At 47.9% G+C, this 19,532-nt stretch overlaps 1 protein-coding gene across 1 annotated transcript in view; it reads right to left on the reverse strand.

Annotated features, from left to right (window-relative positions):
• LOC117039562 (transducin-like enhancer protein 1) overlaps nt 1-13,524 on the reverse strand; it is a 38,621-nt gene extending 25,097 nt beyond the window's left edge. Inside the window, exons 1-6 of the mRNA XM_033136716.1 lie at nt 13,468-13,524; nt 9,696-9,805; nt 8,666-8,808; nt 7,597-7,660; nt 6,252-6,296; nt 450-512 (exon numbers count right to left, since the gene is read on the reverse strand). Of these exons, the coding sequence (XP_032992607.1) occupies nt 450-512; nt 6,252-6,296; nt 7,597-7,660; nt 8,666-8,808; nt 9,696-9,719 (339 nt within the window). The 5' untranslated portion in view covers nt 9,720-9,805; nt 13,468-13,524. The remainder of the gene's footprint in view (nt 1-449; nt 513-6,251; nt 6,297-7,596; nt 7,661-8,665; nt 8,809-9,695; nt 9,806-13,467) is intronic.
• Between the last annotated feature and the right edge of the window lie 6,008 nt (nt 13,525-19,532).

A 19,532-nucleotide genomic window follows, 5' to 3' on the forward strand; every position in this document is an offset into this window, starting at 1 on the left:
CCTGAATGGGGCAACTGTGGCCCTGAAGCACCAGGTGCGCAGCCCGGGGCTCATTTTGGACCCACAGATGGAGGCGCAGGTCAATTCTGTGTCCAGGGCAGCTCCATCTGGTACGCAGGATGAGACCCTCCCTGCCCGCAGACTGTCTCGCCAGAGGGGTGCATGCTCTGGTTATCTCCCGCTTGGACTACTGCAATGCGCTCTACGTGGGGCTGCCTTTGAAGGTGACCCGGAAACTGCAACTAATGCAAGATGCGGCCGCTAGACAGGTGACTGGGAGCGGCCGCCGAGACCATATAACAGCGATCCTGAAAGATCTCCATTGGCTCCCAGTTCCCTTGCATCTGTCGCAGGAGGATGGAAAACCAGGAAGGCCAAGGAATGGAGTCAATGGAAAAAGGGCATGGCTGGCATATTTAGAACAGCATGTGTGAAGACGAGACACTCACCTCCTGGGACAAAAACGGGATGAGCTGAGCACAGATGACGTTGAGGCGCTTGGCAATCTCCGTCTGCAAAGGCAAGGAAGAGAGACAAGAGAGGAAAAGGAGGATGGGGGGGGGGGAAAACAGGCCAGGCTTAGACAGAAAACAGAGCCGGGCATCGATGCTTCTCAGCTGGAGGCAAACAGGGGCCATATAAATCCCTTAAAGGCTTGGGATCAGTTGAGAACGTCTCTCCCCATAAATTCACATTCGGCCACTTCGATCTGCGGCGGGTTAACGCCCTGCTCTGAATCTGCAAGAATTTGCAAGTGACTTTGGAACTCCTTGCCTCTTGACGACAAGCGGGCACTTTTGCGGCCCCTGCTAAAAACATTCTTCCTGAGACAAGCCTCCCCAGATGCTCAGTTTTAATCCGTTCTTCGTCAATTGTTACGATTTTTTTTTTAACCCTTAAATTATCGTAGGTAATTTTCCTTAGTGGATAATTTCTCCTTTATTTTTTGAGTGGTGTGTTTGTTTGTATGTGTGTGTGTGTGTGTGTGTGGAGTATAGGTAAAGGTAAAAGGAGCCCTGACCATCAGGTCCAGTCGTGTCCAACTCTGGGGTTGCGGCGCTCATCTCGCTCTATAGGCCGAGGGAGCCGGCGTTTGTCCGCAGACAGCTTCCGGGTCATGTGGCCAGCATGACTGAGCCGCTTTCTGGCCAACCAGAGCAGCGAACGGAAACGCCGTTTACCTTCCCGCCGGAGCGGTACCTATTTATCTACTTGCGCTTTCACGTGCTTTCAAACTGCTAGGTGGGCAGGAGCCGGGACCGAGCAAAGGGAGCTCACCCCGTCATTGCGGGGATTCGAACCCCCGACCTTCGGATCGGCAAGCCCTAGGCTCAGTGGTTTAACCCACAGCGCCACCTGGGTGTGGAGTATACGCTTAGATAAATAAAGAGCAACCGGCCTCGCACCTCCTCGTTTTCCTCACGCAACCGCTAGGCGCCACTACCTTCCCGCCTGTGGCAGCGGCGCCTTCGTTCAGAGTAGGGAACGAGGAGCCTCGTGTGTGTCCCCCGGCCGACGCTTTCAGCTGGCCCTCGTGATTCCCACCACCCCCAGACCACCGACACCCTAGTCCGGCTACAGAAGTCCCCGTTTCTACACCGCTTCGCGGGAAACGAAAACCTCGCACCAGAGACACCAGATGCACATCTGCCAAAAACGGGGAGGGGGGGGACGCAGGGGATGGACGGACAGAGGCAGAAATATAGGAACCGAGGCATCGCCAGCAGGTACTTTCTGGGAAAGATTTAATTCTCTCCCGGGGGCTGGCGGTAATGGATTCTCCTTCCTTAATGCACCGATGGGCAGGGCTGTGCTCCTGGGGGATAGAGACAGCCTCCAATTCACTCGCGCTCGTTAATGTTCAATTTAGTGGCACTTTAACGCGCTCGGGGTATGAAAAACGATCAGGCCCAACTCGGCAGGCTTCCCCCCACCTCACCCCCCTCCCTCCCTCCCCTGCTTCTCCGCAGCTTCCTCTCTCCCCTTTTCTGCGGTGGTGGTGGGGATATATATATATATTTATCGAGAGCCTGAATGCAGAAATCACTCTTCCCCTGAAAGGCAAGAGCGCTTAATCAATGTTTGCCTTTTTTTTTTTTTTTTTTTGCAAAACCACAGCAAAGCATTTCATTGCACGCCACCTCCAAAAATTTATTATTATTATTATTATTATTATTATTATTATTATTATTATTAATACCCCGTCCATCTGGCTGGGTTTCCCCAGCCACACCGAATATTATAAACACAATACAGATTAAAAACACAATACCCGAACCTTGAACCTTTTTCAGCAGTTCTAGCTCAGCAAGCCGAACCCTCCAGGTTAATGTTCATATACCTAGGCTATGGATAAAATTAATCTTCAGACCAGAAACCGGGGCTTGGGCTGGGTTTGTGTGAAGCCACAGTAGAACGTTGTGTTGGCAAGCGCTGGCGTCCGCAGCAGGATGGGGGCGAAAGGACGCCCTTCTTGGGTAAAAGCCATGTCTGAATTTAGCCCCGGATTAAAAGACAATAATATTGGAGATGTCAGGGCACAAACTCTGGAGTCTCGGTGTGCAGAGCAGGGTTGTTTCCCCCCCTCCCCCCGTGGCATTTCTAAAGGTTCAGCCACCTGACCACGATGAGCGGGGCTTGTTTGGAATTCGAACCCAGAACCTCACACTTCCCAAGTAACAACAACAACAACAATTTATTATTTATGCCCCACCCATCTGACTCTAAAATTTCAGGATTCGATGAACCCCCTCAGCTTTGCAGTGGGGGAAGGAAAATTTAATCCCTGTGGGGGGGGGGAGAGGAGGAAATTATTCACATAGGCCTCACAACCCCGCCGAACCCTCCGAGTTGAATCCTCATCCAGTTTCCGGGTCTGTAGCTCAGTGGGGGCGCATCTGCATTGCATGCTGAATACCCCGGGTTCAATTCTGGGCACCTCCAGGTAGGGCTAGGGGAGATATTCCCTGTGTAAAACCCTGAACAGCCGCTGCCAGCCGGTATTTCTTCTACTTTGGCAATCCCTCAAAGCCGAGTAAGATTGTCTTCCATGAACACGGTTTTAACAGTGGTTTTCCCAGTAGTGATGTACGGAAGTGAGAGCTGGACCATAAAGAAGGATGATCGCCGAAGAATGGATGCTTTTGAATTCTGGTGCTGGAGGAGACTCTTAAGAGTCCCATGGACTGCAAGAAGATCCAACCTATCCATCCTTAAAGAAATCAGCCCTGAGTGCTCACTGGAAGGACAGATCCTGAAGTTGAGGCTCCAGTACTTTGGCCACCTCATGAGAAGAGAAGACTCCCTGGAAAAGACCCTGATGTTGGGAAAGATGGAGGGCACAAGGAGAAGGGGGCGACAGAGGATGAGATGGTTGGACAGTGTTCTCAAAGCGACTGGCATGAGTTTGGCCAAACTGCAAGAGGCAGTGAAGGATAGGCGTGCCTGGCGTGCTCTGGTCCATGGGGTCACGAAGAGTCGGACACGACTGAACGACTGAACAACATTTCCCTACTCAACCCATCCCTCGATTCAGAACCATGAGGTCTAGCATTTTCCTTTATTTTTAGGGAAAGACCAATAGGTCAGTGTCAGGACACCTGCTCCGCACGCAGAAGGCCCAATCTCCGCTGGCACATCCAGGCCGGGCTAGGGTAAAGGTAAAGGGACCCCTGACCATCAGGTCCAGTCGTGTCCGACTCTGGGGTTGCGGCGCTCATCTCGCTCTATAGGCCGAGGGAGCCGGCATTTGTCCGCAGACAGCTTCCGGGTCATGTGGCCAGCATGACTAAGCCGCTTCTGGCGAACCAGAGCAGCGCACGGAAACGCCGTTTACCTTCCCGCTGGAGTGGTACCTATTTATCTACTTGCACTTTGACGTGCTTTTGAACTGCTAGGTGGGCAGGAGCAGGGACCGAGCAACGGGAGCTCACCCCGTGGCAGGGATTCGAACCGCCGACCTTCTGATCAGCAAGCCCTAGGCTCGGCCTAGGAGGGACCCCTTTTCTCATATTCCAGGAGAGGCACCCGTGCCTGCCTGAGCTCAGCGCTCCAAGGATCTGAAGCTGCCCGCCAGTGATGGAAAACACTGCTTTGGGTTCGGCTCGGCACATGGCACATTCTATAGCCTGAAGCCCACAATTGGGGGAATCTGGGAGGCGTTTAAGGAGAGGCACCCATGCAGAAGTTTGCGGGGTGGAGCTGAGCAAGGATCCATCGGCACGGCAGAGGAGATAACTCCAAAAGCGGCCGCCCGCGTCCCCCCTGCAAAAAAAACCCCACCTCCTATTTGTCACGCAGGGGCTGTCAAGAGCCCAGAGTTATGAGCCCTTGTTAAAAGGTGAGGGGTGGGGGGAAAGAGAGAGAGAAGGAGAAGGGGGGGGGAAACCCCAAGGAGCGCAGACAGGCTGCTGGCAGCCGGCCAGCGACACCTGAAGTCAGCTGTAAATCCTGCCAGAGGAAATTGAGCAAGGGGGGGGGCAGCGGTTGTGGGGTGTGTGTGTGTGTGTGTGTGTGTGGAGAGCTGGCAGCGGCGGCAGGAGAATTCCAAGAGGGAGAGAAATTAAAAAGACGAAGGGGGTGGGGGCGCGGGACGACAAGTCAGAGAAAGGACCAGATGGAGACTCCGCCAGGAAAACCTGCTTCCATATGGTGCCGAGCCGTGAACAGGCTTCTGCCCAGATCGGACGGGGGGGGGTCTTCGTACACCCCCCCACGCCCCACTTTGGGCAGGCACCAGATGCCAGGTCAAAGCAAGGTGGTTTAACAGGCATGGGTAGGCAAACGAAGGCCCGGATCCGGCCCAATCGCCTTCTCAATCCGGTCCGGGAACCGGTGTGTTTTTACATGAGTAGAATGTGTCCTTTTATTTAAAATGCACCTCTGGGTTATTTGTGGGGCCTGCCTGGTGTTTTGACATGAGTAGAATGTGTGCTTTTATTTACAATGCATCTCTGGGTTATTTGTGGGGCCTGCCGGGTGTTTTTACATGAGTAGAATGTGTGCTTTTATTTAAAATGCATCTCTGGGTTATTTGTGGGGCAGAGGAATTCATTCATTTCACCCCCCCCCAAAAAAATAATATATAGTCCGGCCCCCCACAAGGTCTGAGGGTCAGTGGACTGGTCCCCCGCTGAAAAAGTCTGCTGACCCCTGTTTAAGAGTATCGGGGGGACGGGGATCAGGGTTCGAATCCTAACCCGCTCCGTCCCTTGTTTGTGGCCTTATGGGGCCAATGGCTGACTCTTTCTCTCTCTCTCTGTCTCTACCTGGCAGGGCTGTTGTTAGGATAAAATTGCAAGGGGGGGGGAGAGGTGCGGACGTCCCCTGGGGCTCCTTGGAGGTGGGCCACAAATGCAACACATAAATGCCTCTGGGAAAGATCGGAAGAGGAGCGTTCAGAGGCAATCGCTGTGTAACGCAGCCATTGTCTGTAGCCCCCTACTCCCAGAATTTCCCTAAGCTTGTTCTGCAGCTGTTGGAGGCCATCGAAAGCACAGCTAGGAGGGAGCCAGTCTTTAACCTCTCTCGGAAAGGGATGCCTCAATCTGGGGGGCAGCCACAGAAAAGGCCCCGCTCTCTCTCGCACAACGCTGCGGTTGGCAGGGCCGAAAAAATCGTAAACATGCTTAAAACGCTCGCGGGAGTGGATTCAAAACGAGCAGCCGAATAATAATTTGAGCGGAAAAGGACAAATGATAAATGGATTTAAATCGGGATACGCGGCGATATCGGGCATAAACAACTGCAGGTAGGCAAAGGGGAGGGGGTTCAATATTCACATTTGGTAACATTAAACCGGATGTGCAAATTTGTTCGGAAAATGAGGAATGAAATAAGGCCGGGCACCATTATGCTGCCCGATTCCCGGGGAAACACAGGCGTACGGCAGACCTGGGAAACTGAGTGAGCCCCAGCACTCGGCCTTTCCTTGGATATTGATTATTATCGATTACCATCATTCATTACATTTGTAATGTAATGAATGATGGTATTGATAATAATCAATAATCAATACACACACACACCCCTTCAAGTGTCCTCAAGGTGGAGAGGCTCGAAAGCCGATGCCAGAAACTGCTATTCTCAGCAAGGCTCGCTTGCCGTCTAGATTGGAAGATCTTTGGGGCGGAGACCCTGCATGATTTTGCTTTCCCCCTACACACGGAGGGGCCTTATCAGATCAGAGCCAAACACACACATACACAAACGCAACTATAAATGCGCACAAACGCGTCTATAAATAAACGTACCTGTTTGTGCATTTCGATGTTCAAACCGTAGGACATTTCGTAGTACTGCAAAACAAAACAAAAAAGATTATTATTATTTTTTAAAGAGAGAAAAGATCCTGTGCATATCAGCGGCTAACACAGTCTCTCTTGGCCTCAGTCTCCCGTCCACATTAATGGGCGCATAGCGAGATGCCCTTCCGAATGTTGCCAAATTGCAGCTCCCATTAACTTCAGCAAACATGGCCAGTGTTCTACAGAAGATGGGAATGTTAATCGTGGACGATGGGGTTTTAACTTGGTTGTGTGTGTGTGTTGTTTCATTTGGCCGGGGTTCCTATAACTTCTTTTTAAATGCTATATGTTAATCTGGATGTTTGTATCTTGTTGGGCATTGCATTTTTTCCCCCATTAGTTTGTACAGCGTTGTTTGTTTGTTTTTTTAATTTAATTTTTATTAATTCATTTTGTTTAACAAAAAAAGGAAAAAAAAGGTAACAAAGTATTACAACTGCTATTATATAATATTACTAAATAAAATTTAACATCCCACATAGTCGTATCTGTGTCTTATTGTTTATATCTTAAGAGAAAACTAAAAGAAAAGGGGGGGAAATTAGAAAAAGGGGAAAAAAATTCAGCCAGGCATATAATTAGATAGTCCATACATCCACTTACTTATACATACCTATATACACCTAGACTCTCTTACCTACATATACATAACAAACTAGTTTGTACAGCGTTGTTAATTTGTTTAATTTGCTTTTTATGACGCGTTTTGCACTTTTGACATTGCAACTTTGCGTTGCGAACCGCCCTGAGACCTGCGGGTATAGGGTGGTGCAATTTTTAAAAAAATATATAATAATAATATTTTAAATTCAGAAAGGGTCCTCACATTTAAAGGTAAAGGACACCTGGATGGTTAAGTCCAGTCAAAGGCGACTATGGGGTTGCGGCGCTCATCTCGCTTTCAGGCCGAGGGAGCCGGCGTTTGTCCGCAGACAGCTTTCCGGGTCACGTGGCCAGCAGGACTAAACCGCTTCTGGCACAACGGGACACCGTGATGGGAAACCAGAGCACACTGAAATGCCGTTTACCTTCCCGCTGGAGTGGTACCTATTTATCTACTTGCACTTTGACGTGCTTTCGAACTGCTAGGCTGGCAGGAGCAGGGACCGAGCAACGGGAGCTCACCCCATCATTGCGGGGATTCGAACCGCCGACCTTCTGATCGGCAAGCCCTAGGCTCTGTGGTTTAACCCACAGCGCCACCCGCGTCCCAAGTCATGGCTTAGGGACACTCTTTCCACCATCATCCAGGCCTCCCCCCCCCCAACAGGTGCCCCAGTACGGATCTTACCATGACATAATGCCTCTGGATTTCTGTTTTTTCCGTGGCGAGCTTCTCACATTCCAGTTTCAAGCTGCAAAGAGAAGGGAACGGAGAGAGGAGCCCCCGAGGCAATCCCTCGCACTTTTGCACGGGGAGATTCGCGCAGTCTTTGCCCCGCTTCCGGGTTGCAAAAAATGCGCCCTGCGTAGGATTGTGGGACTTGTAGGAATTGGACTTAAGCGATCCAGAAACACCAGATTTGTGCGCTGATTGGGGTTGTTTGCGTTTGCTAGCCTGTTATGTAAGTTGGGTCAAATCATTTGCAAAATTCATTCGACGCACAGGCGTACCTTGGTTCTCAAACGCCTTGGTTCTCAAACGCCTTGGTACTCAAACAACTTGGAACCCAAACACTGCAAACCCAGAAGTTACCCTATTTGTCACTCCATAGGGCGCACCGGACCATAGGGCGCACCTCATTTTTAGAGGAGGAAACAAGGAAAAAAAAATATTTTTCTGGTTTTCCTTCTCTAAAAGCCCTGGTTTTTTTTGAGGATCAGCTAAAAGTTTTGCAGCTTTTTTTTGCAAAGGGAAAAGCCCCGTTTTTTTGAGGATCAGCTAAAAGTTTTGCAGCTTTTTTTACAAAGGGAAAAGCCCCGTTTTTTTGAGGATCAGCTAAAAGTGAAAAATTAGAATATCGTGGAAAGGTTCGTTTCTTTCAGTAATTCAACTTAAAAAGGTGAAACTAATATATGAGATGGACTCATGACATGCAAAGCGAGATATGTGTCAAGCCTTTATTTGTATTATTGTGATGGTTATGGCATCCAGCTGATGAGAACCCCAAATTAACAATCTCAACTTTGGGGTTTTCATCAGCTGTGCGCCATAATCATTACAATTATAACAAGCAAAGGCTTGACGTATCTCGCTTTGCGTGTCATGAGTCTATCTCATATATTAAACTCCAGTAGCTAATGAAAACAATTGCTTACACAAATGGGCTTTTCCACGATATTCTAATTTTTCGAGTTTCACCTGTAGGCAGATGATTATTAACCCCCCACCCCCAAAAAAGAGAACCTGGCCATTTTACCTGTGGTACTGGTTTTGCAAGAACTGAAATTCCTCCTTGATCCGGTCCAAAATCTCCGGGTAAGTCAGCTTCAGGGACTGGGGGGCTGTCGAGACGACGCTGGTCGCGGCGGCAGTGACCACGGGTGCCGCCTGCAGGTGACCCTGGGATAGACAGGTAGGCAGGTAGATCACCACCGGCTTCGGACGGTGGCCAACCCAGGCCGTTGCCTTCTGCCCTGCACTTCCACGGTCCTTCGAGGCGAAACTGGCTTTCCTTCTGACCGTAAGGAAACAGGAGCTCGCCGGGCCTTAGGAGTGCTCACCGTGCAGCGGAGCCAGAGGGACCCCCGGAGGACATCCTGACCACCCCCCACCGCAACAAGCGGTCGCCCAAACTCAGAGAGAGATTGGCACACCCTGATTCCCAGGTGTCAAAAAATGTTATTATTATATGCTATAAAATAAAGCATTACAACACAACAAAATAGACAACATCTGTAAAACAAAGTCTTGTACAGTTGGAAGGAAGTCACATTTTTGTTTAATATATGTTAAATTGGATTATAAGTTTATGATAAGGTGGTGGGTGGGATAGGGGAATGGGTTGGTGTGATACCTTTTTACGTAATATTTTTGTATTTGTATACGGGTTTTTTTTAGGTTTATTTGTTCTTATTTGTCATTTTTCTTTTGGCATCTGCATTAAAAAACAGGCATTTTCTTATTTGTAATTTTTCTTTTGGCATCTGCATTAAAAAACAGGCATTTTCTTATTTGTAATTTTTCTTTTGGCATCTGCATTAAAAAACAGGCATTTTCTTATTTGTAATTTTTCTTTTGGCATCTGCATTAAAAAACAGGCATTTTCTTATTTGTAATTTTTCTTTTGGCATCTGCATTAAAAAAACAGGCATTTTCTTATTTGTAATTTTTCTTTTGGCATCTGCATTAAAAAAACAGGCATTTTCTTATTTGTAATTTTTCTTTTGGCACCTGCATTAAAAAAACAGGCATTTCCCACGGGACCTTTAAATCGGGGATAAACTCACCGGTGGCCGGTTTTGAGAGAACATCCTTCGAGCAAAACCATAGGAATGTTGTTTCTGCGATTTCACTTTCGATCCTGTTTTTCCGCTACGAACCAACAACCCCTGGTAACCTGTTGAGAAGCAAATCTTGAACTGAGAATCGGCGGGCTGCATCTGATCGAGCCTTGCTCAAGAGTAGACCCGCTGCAATCCAGGTTCGGCTTAGGCCGCCACCTGCAATGCGCATCTGAAGCAGGACCGTCCCACTTTAAACAATCCTGGCTCTCCCCCCCCCCCGGCAAAAAAATATATCCTGGGAACCGTAGTTTGCTCAGGGTGCCGAGAGGAGACACACGCCCCATTCCCCCTCATAGCGCTGCAGTTCCCAAAGCGGTTTAATGGTCTGCCCCTCTTCCCAGGTAACGGGGGACTTACCTGGTCACCTATGGCGAACGAGAACGGACCACAAGCGATCGCACAGTACAGGTGTTGCTGTTTTTTGTGTGTTTTGTTGTTGTTGTTGTTGTAAATTTGCAGGTGCAGAGGGAGAAAGTAAAATTAAAAAGTAGAAATTAAGACTGCCATTAGCTGGTAGTGATTAAATCAGGCTAGGAACTTTTGGAGGTGTGTATGTTTCACCCTACTGGTCCCATCACCTCCTGGCAAATAGAAGGGGAAGAAATGGAGGCAGGGAGAGATTTCACTTTCTTGGGTTCCATGATCACTGCAGATGGTGACAGCAGTCACGAAATTAGAAGACGCCTGCTTCTTGGGAGGAAAGCAATGACAAACCTAGACAGCATCTTAAAAAGCAGAGACATCACCTTGCCGACAAAGGTCCGTATAGTTAAAGCTATGGTTTTCCCAGTAGTAATGTACGGAAGTGAGAGCTGGACCATCAAGAAGGCTGATCACCGAAGAATGGATGCTTTTGAATTGTGGTGCTGGAGGAGATTCTTGAGAGTCCCATGGACTGCAAGAAGATCAAACCTATCCATCCTTAAAGAAATCAGCCCTGAGTGCTCACTAGAAGGACAGATCCTGAAGTTGAGGCTCCAGTACTTTGGCCACCTCATGAGAAGAGAAGACTCCCTGGAAAAGACCCTGATGTTGGGAAAGATGGAAGGGCACAAGGAGAAGGGGACGGCAGAGGACGAGATGGTCGGACAGTGTTCTCGAAGCTACTAACATGAGTTTGGCCAAACTGCGAGAGGCAGTGAAGGATAGGCGTGCCTGGCGTGCTCTGGTCCATGGGGTCACAAAGAGTCGGACACGACTGAACGACTGAACAACAACAACAAAATGTTTCACCCAGAAGTAAGTCACGGTTTGTCACGGGGGCGTTTATTGCTCAAGGTGAGCATAGATACGAATTGCAGCCTTAATACATTTTTTTTATGTATGCCACAACAGCTGCTAGGATTTTAATAGTTAAAAACTGGAAAACTGAAGATTTACCAACACTGGAAGATTGGCAGATGAAGATGATCGAATACATGGAACTCGCAGAACTGACCGGGAAACTCCTGAGACCAGAGGGAAGAAGCGGTGCAGGAAGATTGGAAGAAATTCAAAGACTATTTGAAAAGTCGTGAAAAGATAAGACATTTGAAATTAAAATCAGAGGATATATAAGGCTACAGTAATGTTAGAAGGTATGTTAAGGTAGGGTATAAGAAGTAGTTAGAAATGTTATGTTTACTGTTATTTTTATTAGGATTAAGATCACAGGTAAAGGGTGGAAGAGGGCTGCCTCAGACAAAGGACTCGGGATGCCGAGAGTCGGGCCCTTGGTCCATATAGCACAGTATCGCCTCCTCTGGCTTTCAGGGGCGCTGCAGGGAATTTAATCTGGGAGCTCCTGGCTCCAAATCACTGAGGGCACGGTCCTTCTCCTAAAGATAATAATAATAATAATAATAATAATAATAATAATAATAATAATAATTTATTATTATTTATACCCCGCCCATCTGGCCGGGTCTCCCCAGCCACTCTGGGCGGCCAGGTAAGATCAGGTAAGATTCCAGTCCTCATTGTTAAAAAGAGAGAGGCCAATATCATATAAAAACACAACAAACATTAAAAACTTCCCTAAACAGGGCTGCCTTCAGATGTCTTCTAAAAGTCAGGTAATTGCTTATTTCCTTGACATCTGAAGGGAGGGCGCCACCACCGAGAAGGCCCTCTGCCTGGTTCCCTGTAACCTCGCTTCTCGCAGGGAGGGAACCGCCAGAAGACCCTTGGAGCTGGACCTCAGTGTCCGGGCTGGACGATGGGGGTGGAGACGCTCCTTCAGGGATACTGGGCTGTTTAGGGTTTTCAAGGTCAACACCAACACTTTGAATTGTGCTCAGAAACATCCTGGGAGCCAATGTAGGTCTTTCAGGACCGGTGTTACATGGTCTCCACGGCCGCTCCCAGTCCTCAGTCTAGCGGCCGCATTCTGGATTAGTTGCAGTTTCCGGGTCACCTTCAAAGGCAGCCCCACGTAGAGCGCATGGCAGTAGTCCAAGCGGGAGAAAACCAGAGCATGCACCGCTCTGGCGAGACAGTCTGCGGGCAGGGAGGGTCTCATCCTGCGTACCAGATGGAGCTGGCTGACAGCTGCCCTGGACACAGAACTGCAACTTCTCCGGACCCTGCTTGGCTTCGCAAGGAGTGGGAATTGTAGGGAAAGCACAGGGAAATTAGAGAAATGGGGCACCCAGAGAGGAAGGGACGCTTTGAGGCAATGGGTCTTGTTGTCGATCCCATCTAACTTAGATCAGTGTACCTGGACTACCTGGGCATCTTTGACCCGGCTTGGGAATTTGTGGACGGGCAAAATCTTTTTGCAACGGAGCAACCTTGGCTTTATCAGCGCCGAGCTCTAACCGACCGAGCTATCTTTCGTTGCGGCTTGTGCGCTGTAGGGGGTTGGACTAAATGACTCTTGGGGGCCCCCCTTCCCACTCGAAAATAGTATCAGATCTGCAACCAGGGAAAATGCCCCTTTGACACTTCCTTCCCTCTAACAGCGTGGGATGCTGGAGTGATGGGAATGCACTCTGCACATGCTCAAGGGCATCCTCTTAATTCCTTGGGCTGGGGAGGGGGCAGAAAAGGAAGGAAGGAAGGAGGTTAAGCAGAAGTTTAAACCCCGGGGTAGCGGTTGGTTGGAGGGGGGGGATGGCTCCCAAGAAAAAATGAGCGCCCCCCCCCAAGCAACTCAGGGAAATACAGGTGATTTGGGCAGGTGGGGGCAGAGAAGAGAGGGAAATCAAATAGACGCAAATGGGTATTTTTTTTTGGAGGGGAGAGGCAGAAAGCAGCGTAAGGGAAGGACAATTAAACCACAACTAGGGAGAAAACTTCTAACCCCCCCCTCACCAACCCACCCCTCTTGCTCTGCTTAAAGTAACCCCCAACCCCAACAGGTCCTCCCCACCGCACCAGATGCCAATCTTTAGTTCTCTCTCTTTTTAACGCCTCGAGAAACTCTCACTACCCCCCCCCCCCAAAAGAAAAATAAGAAGAATACATTTCCTTGTCTGGTGGCTTGCAGTCCTCACTCTAACCGCCCCCCCCTCGCCAAATTCCACCCCACCCCCGTCCTCATTTTTAATTTCCCAAGCGGAACAAAAGGGTCTCCTTCTTCTTTTTTCTAGCAGGTAGGAAGAGACGCACGCAGAGGGGAAATCAGACAGCAGGGAAAAAAGGCCCCTCCTGCCTTCTTCCTCTCGGCTCACTCCCCCCCCCCCCACCCACAATCAAGCCTCAGGCGCCCCCCCCATCTGATAAAAGCACTCACCAAACCACTGCAAGCCAGGATCGGGGGCCCCAGGAGCCTCCAAGCAAGGAAGGTGGGTGCCTGCTCGGGTGGGTGGGTGGGACACAGGCCCGTTGCCTTGAATGGGTGTGAGGACCCCCCCTCCCTTCTCTCTCTCTCTCTCTCTCTCTCTCTCTCTCTCTCTCTCTTCCTCTCTCTTCCCCCCCCCCCAACCCCCCACACAGCAGCCTTGCGGGGGAGGGCGATCAATGAACGAGCGCCAGCTCCACGTGGGGTCTGGCTCGTTCTCTTTTGCTACAGTCCAGCGCGCCGCAGCCAATCAGGAGGCAAGGATGAAGGGGGGGAAAGGGAGGGGAGGAGGGGGGGAAAGCGCTCGGTCCCCACGTGGGGTTGGGAGCCACAAGGCGGAGAGGGGGCTTCCGATTGGTCCGAGGCGGCCGCCCGTAGAAAATGTGTCAATCTGTGGGACGCGATGTAGCCAAGAGGCGCGGGGCGGGGGAGAGAGAGAGAGAGAGGCTTTTTTTTTATTAACCCTTTCGGAGGATTTGGAGCGACGGGAGAGGAGAAAATTGGATTAACCCATAAAGGCCTGGAGGGAAAAAATGTGGAAATGGGTTTAACCCTTCAAAGGGCCAAAGAGGGAGATTTATTTTTCCCCTTAACGCTCTGGGGAGGGGTAACAGGGGAGAATGAGTTTTAACCCTTAAAAGGGCCAGAGGGTGTCGCTTAACCCTTAAAGGTCTGGAGCAGGAGAAGAGGGGAAGAATTAGTTTAACCCTTAAAAGCTTGGGCAGAAGGGAATTGTGTTGTGTTCAACGCAATTGCCTTACCCTTGAAAAATGCGGTGTTGTGTTGCGTTGACCCTCAAACGGCCTGGAAGAAGGGAGAGAAATTAACCCTTAAAAGGGCCAGAGAAGACAGGAGGAGAGGGGGTCGCTTTAACCCTTCAAGGCCCGGAGGAGAGAGGGGGGGAATTAGTTCAACCCTTTTTGTTGTTGTTCAGTCGTTCAGTCGTGTCCGACTCTTCGTGACCCCATGGACCAGAGCACGCCAGGCACGCCTATCCTTCACTGCCTCCCGCAGTTTGGCCAAACTCATGTTAGTAGCTTCGAGAACACTGTCCAACCATCTCATCCTCTGTCGTCCACTTCTCCTTGTGCCCTCCATCTTTCCCAACATCAGGGTCTTTTCTAGGGAGTCTTCTCTTCTCATGAGGTGGCCAAAGTACTGGAGCCTCAACTTCAGGATCTGTCCTTCTAGTGAGTACTCAGGGCTGATTTCTTTGAGAATGGATAAGTTTGATCTTCTTGCAGTCCATGGGACTCTCAAGAGTCTCCTCCAGCACCATAATTCAAAAGCATCAATTCTACGGCGATCAGCCTTCTTTATGGTCCAGCTCTCACTTCCGTACATTACTACTGGGAAAACCATAGCTTTAACTATACGGACCTTTGTCGGCAAGGTGATGTCTTTGCTTTTTAAGATGCTGTCTAGGTTTGTCATTGCTTTTCTCCCAAGAAGCAGGCGTCTTCTAATTTCGTGACTGCTGTCACCATCTGCAGTGATCATGGAACCCAAGAAAGTGAAATCTCTCACTGCCTCCATTTCTTCCCCTTCTATTTGCCAGGAGGTGATGGGACCAGTGGCCATGATCTTAGTTTTTTTGATGTTGAGCTTCAGACCATATTTTGCGCTCTCTTCTTTCACCCTCATTAAAAGGTTCTTTAATTCTTCCTCACTTTCTGCCATCAAGGTAGTATCATCAGCATATCTGAGGTTGTTGATACTTTTTCCGGCAATCTTAATTCCGGTTGGGGATTCATCCAGTCCAGCCTTTCGCATGATGAATTCTGCATATAAGTTAAATAAGCAGGGAGACAATATACAGCCTTGTCGTACTCCTTTCCCAATTTTGAACCAATCAGTTGTTCCATATCCAGTTCTAACTGTAGCTTCTTGTCCCACATAGAGATTTCTCAGGAGACAAATGAGGTGATCCGGCACTCCCATTTCTTTAAGAACTTGCCATAGTTTGCTGTGGTCGACACAGTCAAATGCTTTTGCATAGTCAATGAAGCAGAAGTAGATGTTTTTCTGGAACTCTCTGGCTTTCTCCATAATCCAGCGCATGTTTGCAATTTGGTCTCTGGTTCCTCTGCCCCTTCGAAATCCAGCTTGCACTTCTGGGAGTTCTCGGTCCACATACTGCTTAAGCCTGCCTTGTAGAATTTTAAGCATAACCTTACTAGCGTGTGAAATGAGTGCAATTGTGCGGTAGTTGGAGCATTCTTTGGCACTGCCCTTCTTTGGGATTGGGATGTAGACTGATCTTCTCCAATCCTCTGGCCACTGCTGAGTTTTCCAAACTTGCTGGCATATTGAGTGTAGCACCTTAACAGCATCCTCTTTTAAAATTTTAAATAGTTCAGCTGGAATATCATCACTTCCACTGGCCTTGTTGCTAGCAAGGCTTTCTAAGGCCCATTTGACTTCACTCTCCAGGATGTCTGGCTCAAGGTCAGCAACCACATTACCTGGGGTGTATGAGACCTCCATATCTTTCTGGTATAATTCCTCTGTGTATTCTTGCCACCTCTTCTTAATGTCTTCTGCTTCTGTTAGGTCCTTTCCACTTTTGTCCTTAATTGTGGTAATCTTTGTACGAAATGTTCCTTTCATATCTCCAATTTTCTTGAATAAATCTCTGGTTTTTCCCATTCTGTTATTTTCCTCTATTTCTTCGCATTGCTCGTTTAGAAAGGCCCTCTTGTCTCTCCTTGCTATTCTTTGGAAATCTGCATTCAATTTCCTGTATCTTTCACGATCTCCTTCGCATTTTGCTTGTCTTCTCTCCCCCGCTATCTGTAAGGCCTCATTGGACAGCCACTTTGCTTTCTTGCATTTCTTTTTCATTGGGATGGTTTTCATTGCTGTCTCCTGTATAATGTTACGAGCCTCCATCCACAGTTCTTCAGGTACTCTATCCACCAAATCTAAATCCTTGAACCTGTTCTTCACTTCAACTGTGTATTCATAAGGAATTTGATTTAGATTGAATCTTACTGGCCCAGTGGTCTTTCCTACTTTCTTCAGTTTAAGCTGGAATTTTGCTATAAGAAGCTGGTGATCTGAGCCACAGTCAGCTCCAGGTCTTGTTTTTGCTGAGTGTATAGAGCTTCTCCATCTTTGGCTGCAGAGAATATAGTCAATCTGATTTCGATGTTGCCCATCTGGTGATGTCCATGTGTAGAGTCGTCTCTTGTGTTGTTGGAAAAGAGTGTTTGTGATGACCAGCTTGTTCTCTTGACAGAACTCTATTAGCCTTTGCCCTGCTTCATTTTGATCTCCAAGGCCAAACTTGCCAGTTGTTCCTTTTATCTCTTGACTCCCTACTTTAGCATTCCAATCCCCTATAATGAGAAGAACATCCTTCTTTGGTGTCATTTCTATAAGGTGTTGTAAGTCTTCATAGAATTGGTCAATTTCGGTTTCTTCAGCACTGGTAGTTGGTGCATAAACTTGGATTACTGTGATGTTAAAAGGTCTGCCTTGGATTCGTATCGAGATCATTCTGTCATTTTTGAAATTGCATCCCAGTACAGCTTTCGCCACTCTTTTGTTGACTATGAGGGCCACTCCATTTCTTTTACGGGATTCCTGTCCACAGTAGTAGATATGATAGTCATCCGAACTGAATTCGCCCATTCCTGTCCATTTTAGTTCACTGATGCCTAGGATGTCAATGTTTATTCTTGCCATCTCATTTTTTACCACATCCAGCTTACCAAGGTTCATGGTTCTTACATTCCAGGTTCCTATGCAATACTTTTCTTTACAGCATTGGACTTTCCAATTGGACTTTACAGCATTGGACTTTCCAACCCTTTAGAAGACCCCAAAAAGATGGTGTTGCTTAACCCTTGAACGCCTGGAGGGGTGGGTTGATTTTAATGTGTTTGCAGACTGGGTTAACCCTTGACGGGACAAGAGCGGTACAATTAGTTAACGTCTTTAAAAAAACAAAAAAACACCACGCATTAGAAAATTCAGAAGGAATTTGGATTAAAGTCTGAACTAGGGGGGTTGGATTAACCCTGACAGCTCCGGAGCGCTGGCAGAATGGTAATGGATTTAGTCCTTTAAAATCTTGCAGTGCTGGGGGGGGGTGTCAGTGGGGGGGTGGGTGGGAAATTGGTTGAACCTTCAAAGGTCTGGATGAGGGGTGGGGGATAATCCTTAAAAGGTCTGGAGAGCCGGGAGAGGGGAGATTATCCTTAACCGTTAAAGGACTGGAGGGAGGGGAAAAGGCTAACCCTCAAAAGGATTACAGTTCTGATGAAGGGGGGGGGTTTGAGATGTTAACCCTTTAAAGGAAGTGAACTGTGGGGGAGGGGAGGTTGTGATTAGGTTATTAGACGACTTGGGTGGCACCCCCTCCCCGCCCCGTGCCTTTGAAACAACCCCAACCAAAGGCAGGAATTCAACAGGTAGCGCTGTCTACCATTTCAGGTGTCGCCGCAGGAAACGCCTCACCGGTTGAAGTTGCGCCTGGTTTTTGCAGGCCGTCATAAGGAGATTCATGGTAAGAGCTGCTCCACAGGTCCCTCCTTCCTTGGGAGGTTTTTGAAGCAGAGGTTAGATGACCACCTGTGAATTCTGCATTGCAAGGGGGTTGGACTGGATGACCCTTGGGGGTCCCTGCCAACTCTTATGATAAGGACAGTTGCTGTGGCTCATCATTAAGGGACATATTCACCCACACAGCGCAAAGCATTTTGTTTCATCTCCATATTTTACTGCTGGTGTTTCACAGACCAACTTAAGTAGCAAGGTTTCTGCCCTGTCAAAGTCTATATGACTGGCAGCAGAGTAAAAACAGAGGGTGCAATTTACACTATTCATTACCTTTCATAGGAACGGAGAAAACTACTTTATGGTGAGCCAGACCCTTGGTCTATCTTGCTCAATACTGCCTACACTGGCCGGCAGCAACCAATCAAGGTTTCTGCACGCTCAGACCTTCTTGTGACCTTCCTGGGGACATCTGATCGGCTGCCGTGGAGAGAACCACATGCTAGTCTAGACGGGCCACTGATGTGATCTTCTTACGCTATATCCATCAGTCAGCGGAACACTTCTGAAAAATCCCAGAAATTTGGCAGCCCCGTTTGCCTCTGAAAAGCTGGTATTCCAAGGTAGACTGCTCCTGCACCCGGAGGTTCTGATTTGTGTGAGCAATTGTTTTCATTAGCTACTGGAGTTTAATATATGAGATAGACTCATGACTTGCAAAGCGAGATATGTGTCAAGCCTTTATTTGTCATGATTGTGACGATTATGGCATATACAGCTGATGAAAACCCCCAAGGTTGAAATTGTTAATTTGGGGGTTCTCATCAGCTGTACGCCATAATCATCACAATTATAACAAATATTATTAAGAATTTATTAAAATTTTCAGATTAAAGACATAGAAGACAAAAAGAAAAAAGAAAAAGACATAAACATTAAAAACCTACAACTTATAACTACAAACCACTACAAAACAGAAAAAATACAACATAGAAATTACATCTGATTACACAAAAATAAAAACCAATTCCAAAATACTCTAAACTTATTCAAATCTTACTTAATGGACTTCCCCAAGCCCTCTCTTCAGTGTTCATTTCAAGTATACTTTAGTAACTTTATAACCCCTTTAAATCTTCTTTAAAAACTTATCTACCTCATTATCAATCTCTATATCTCTAAACTTATTTTAACAATACAAAAACCTTAATTCTTACATCTACCCTAAAACTCCTATTTTAACTTAACCTATTATTGCTATCGCCTCGATTGTCCTTTGATTCTGTCAAATCTCTATCTTTTCATTTATAATTATAACAAATAAAGGCTTGACACATATCTCAGTTTGCAAGTCATGTTGTTGTTGTTCAGTCGTTCAGTCGTGTCCGACTCTTCGTGACCCCATGGACCAGAGCACGCCAGGCACGCCTATCCTTCACTGCCTCTCGCAGTTTTGCCAAACTCATGCCAGTCGCTTCGAGAACACTGTCCAACCATCTCACCCTCTGTCGTCC

Source organism: Lacerta agilis, chromosome 18, assembly GCF_009819535.1.
Source record: "Lacerta agilis isolate rLacAgi1 chromosome 18, rLacAgi1.pri, whole genome shotgun sequence".
NCBI lineage: Eukaryota > Metazoa > Chordata > Lepidosauria > Squamata > Lacertidae > Lacerta > Lacerta agilis.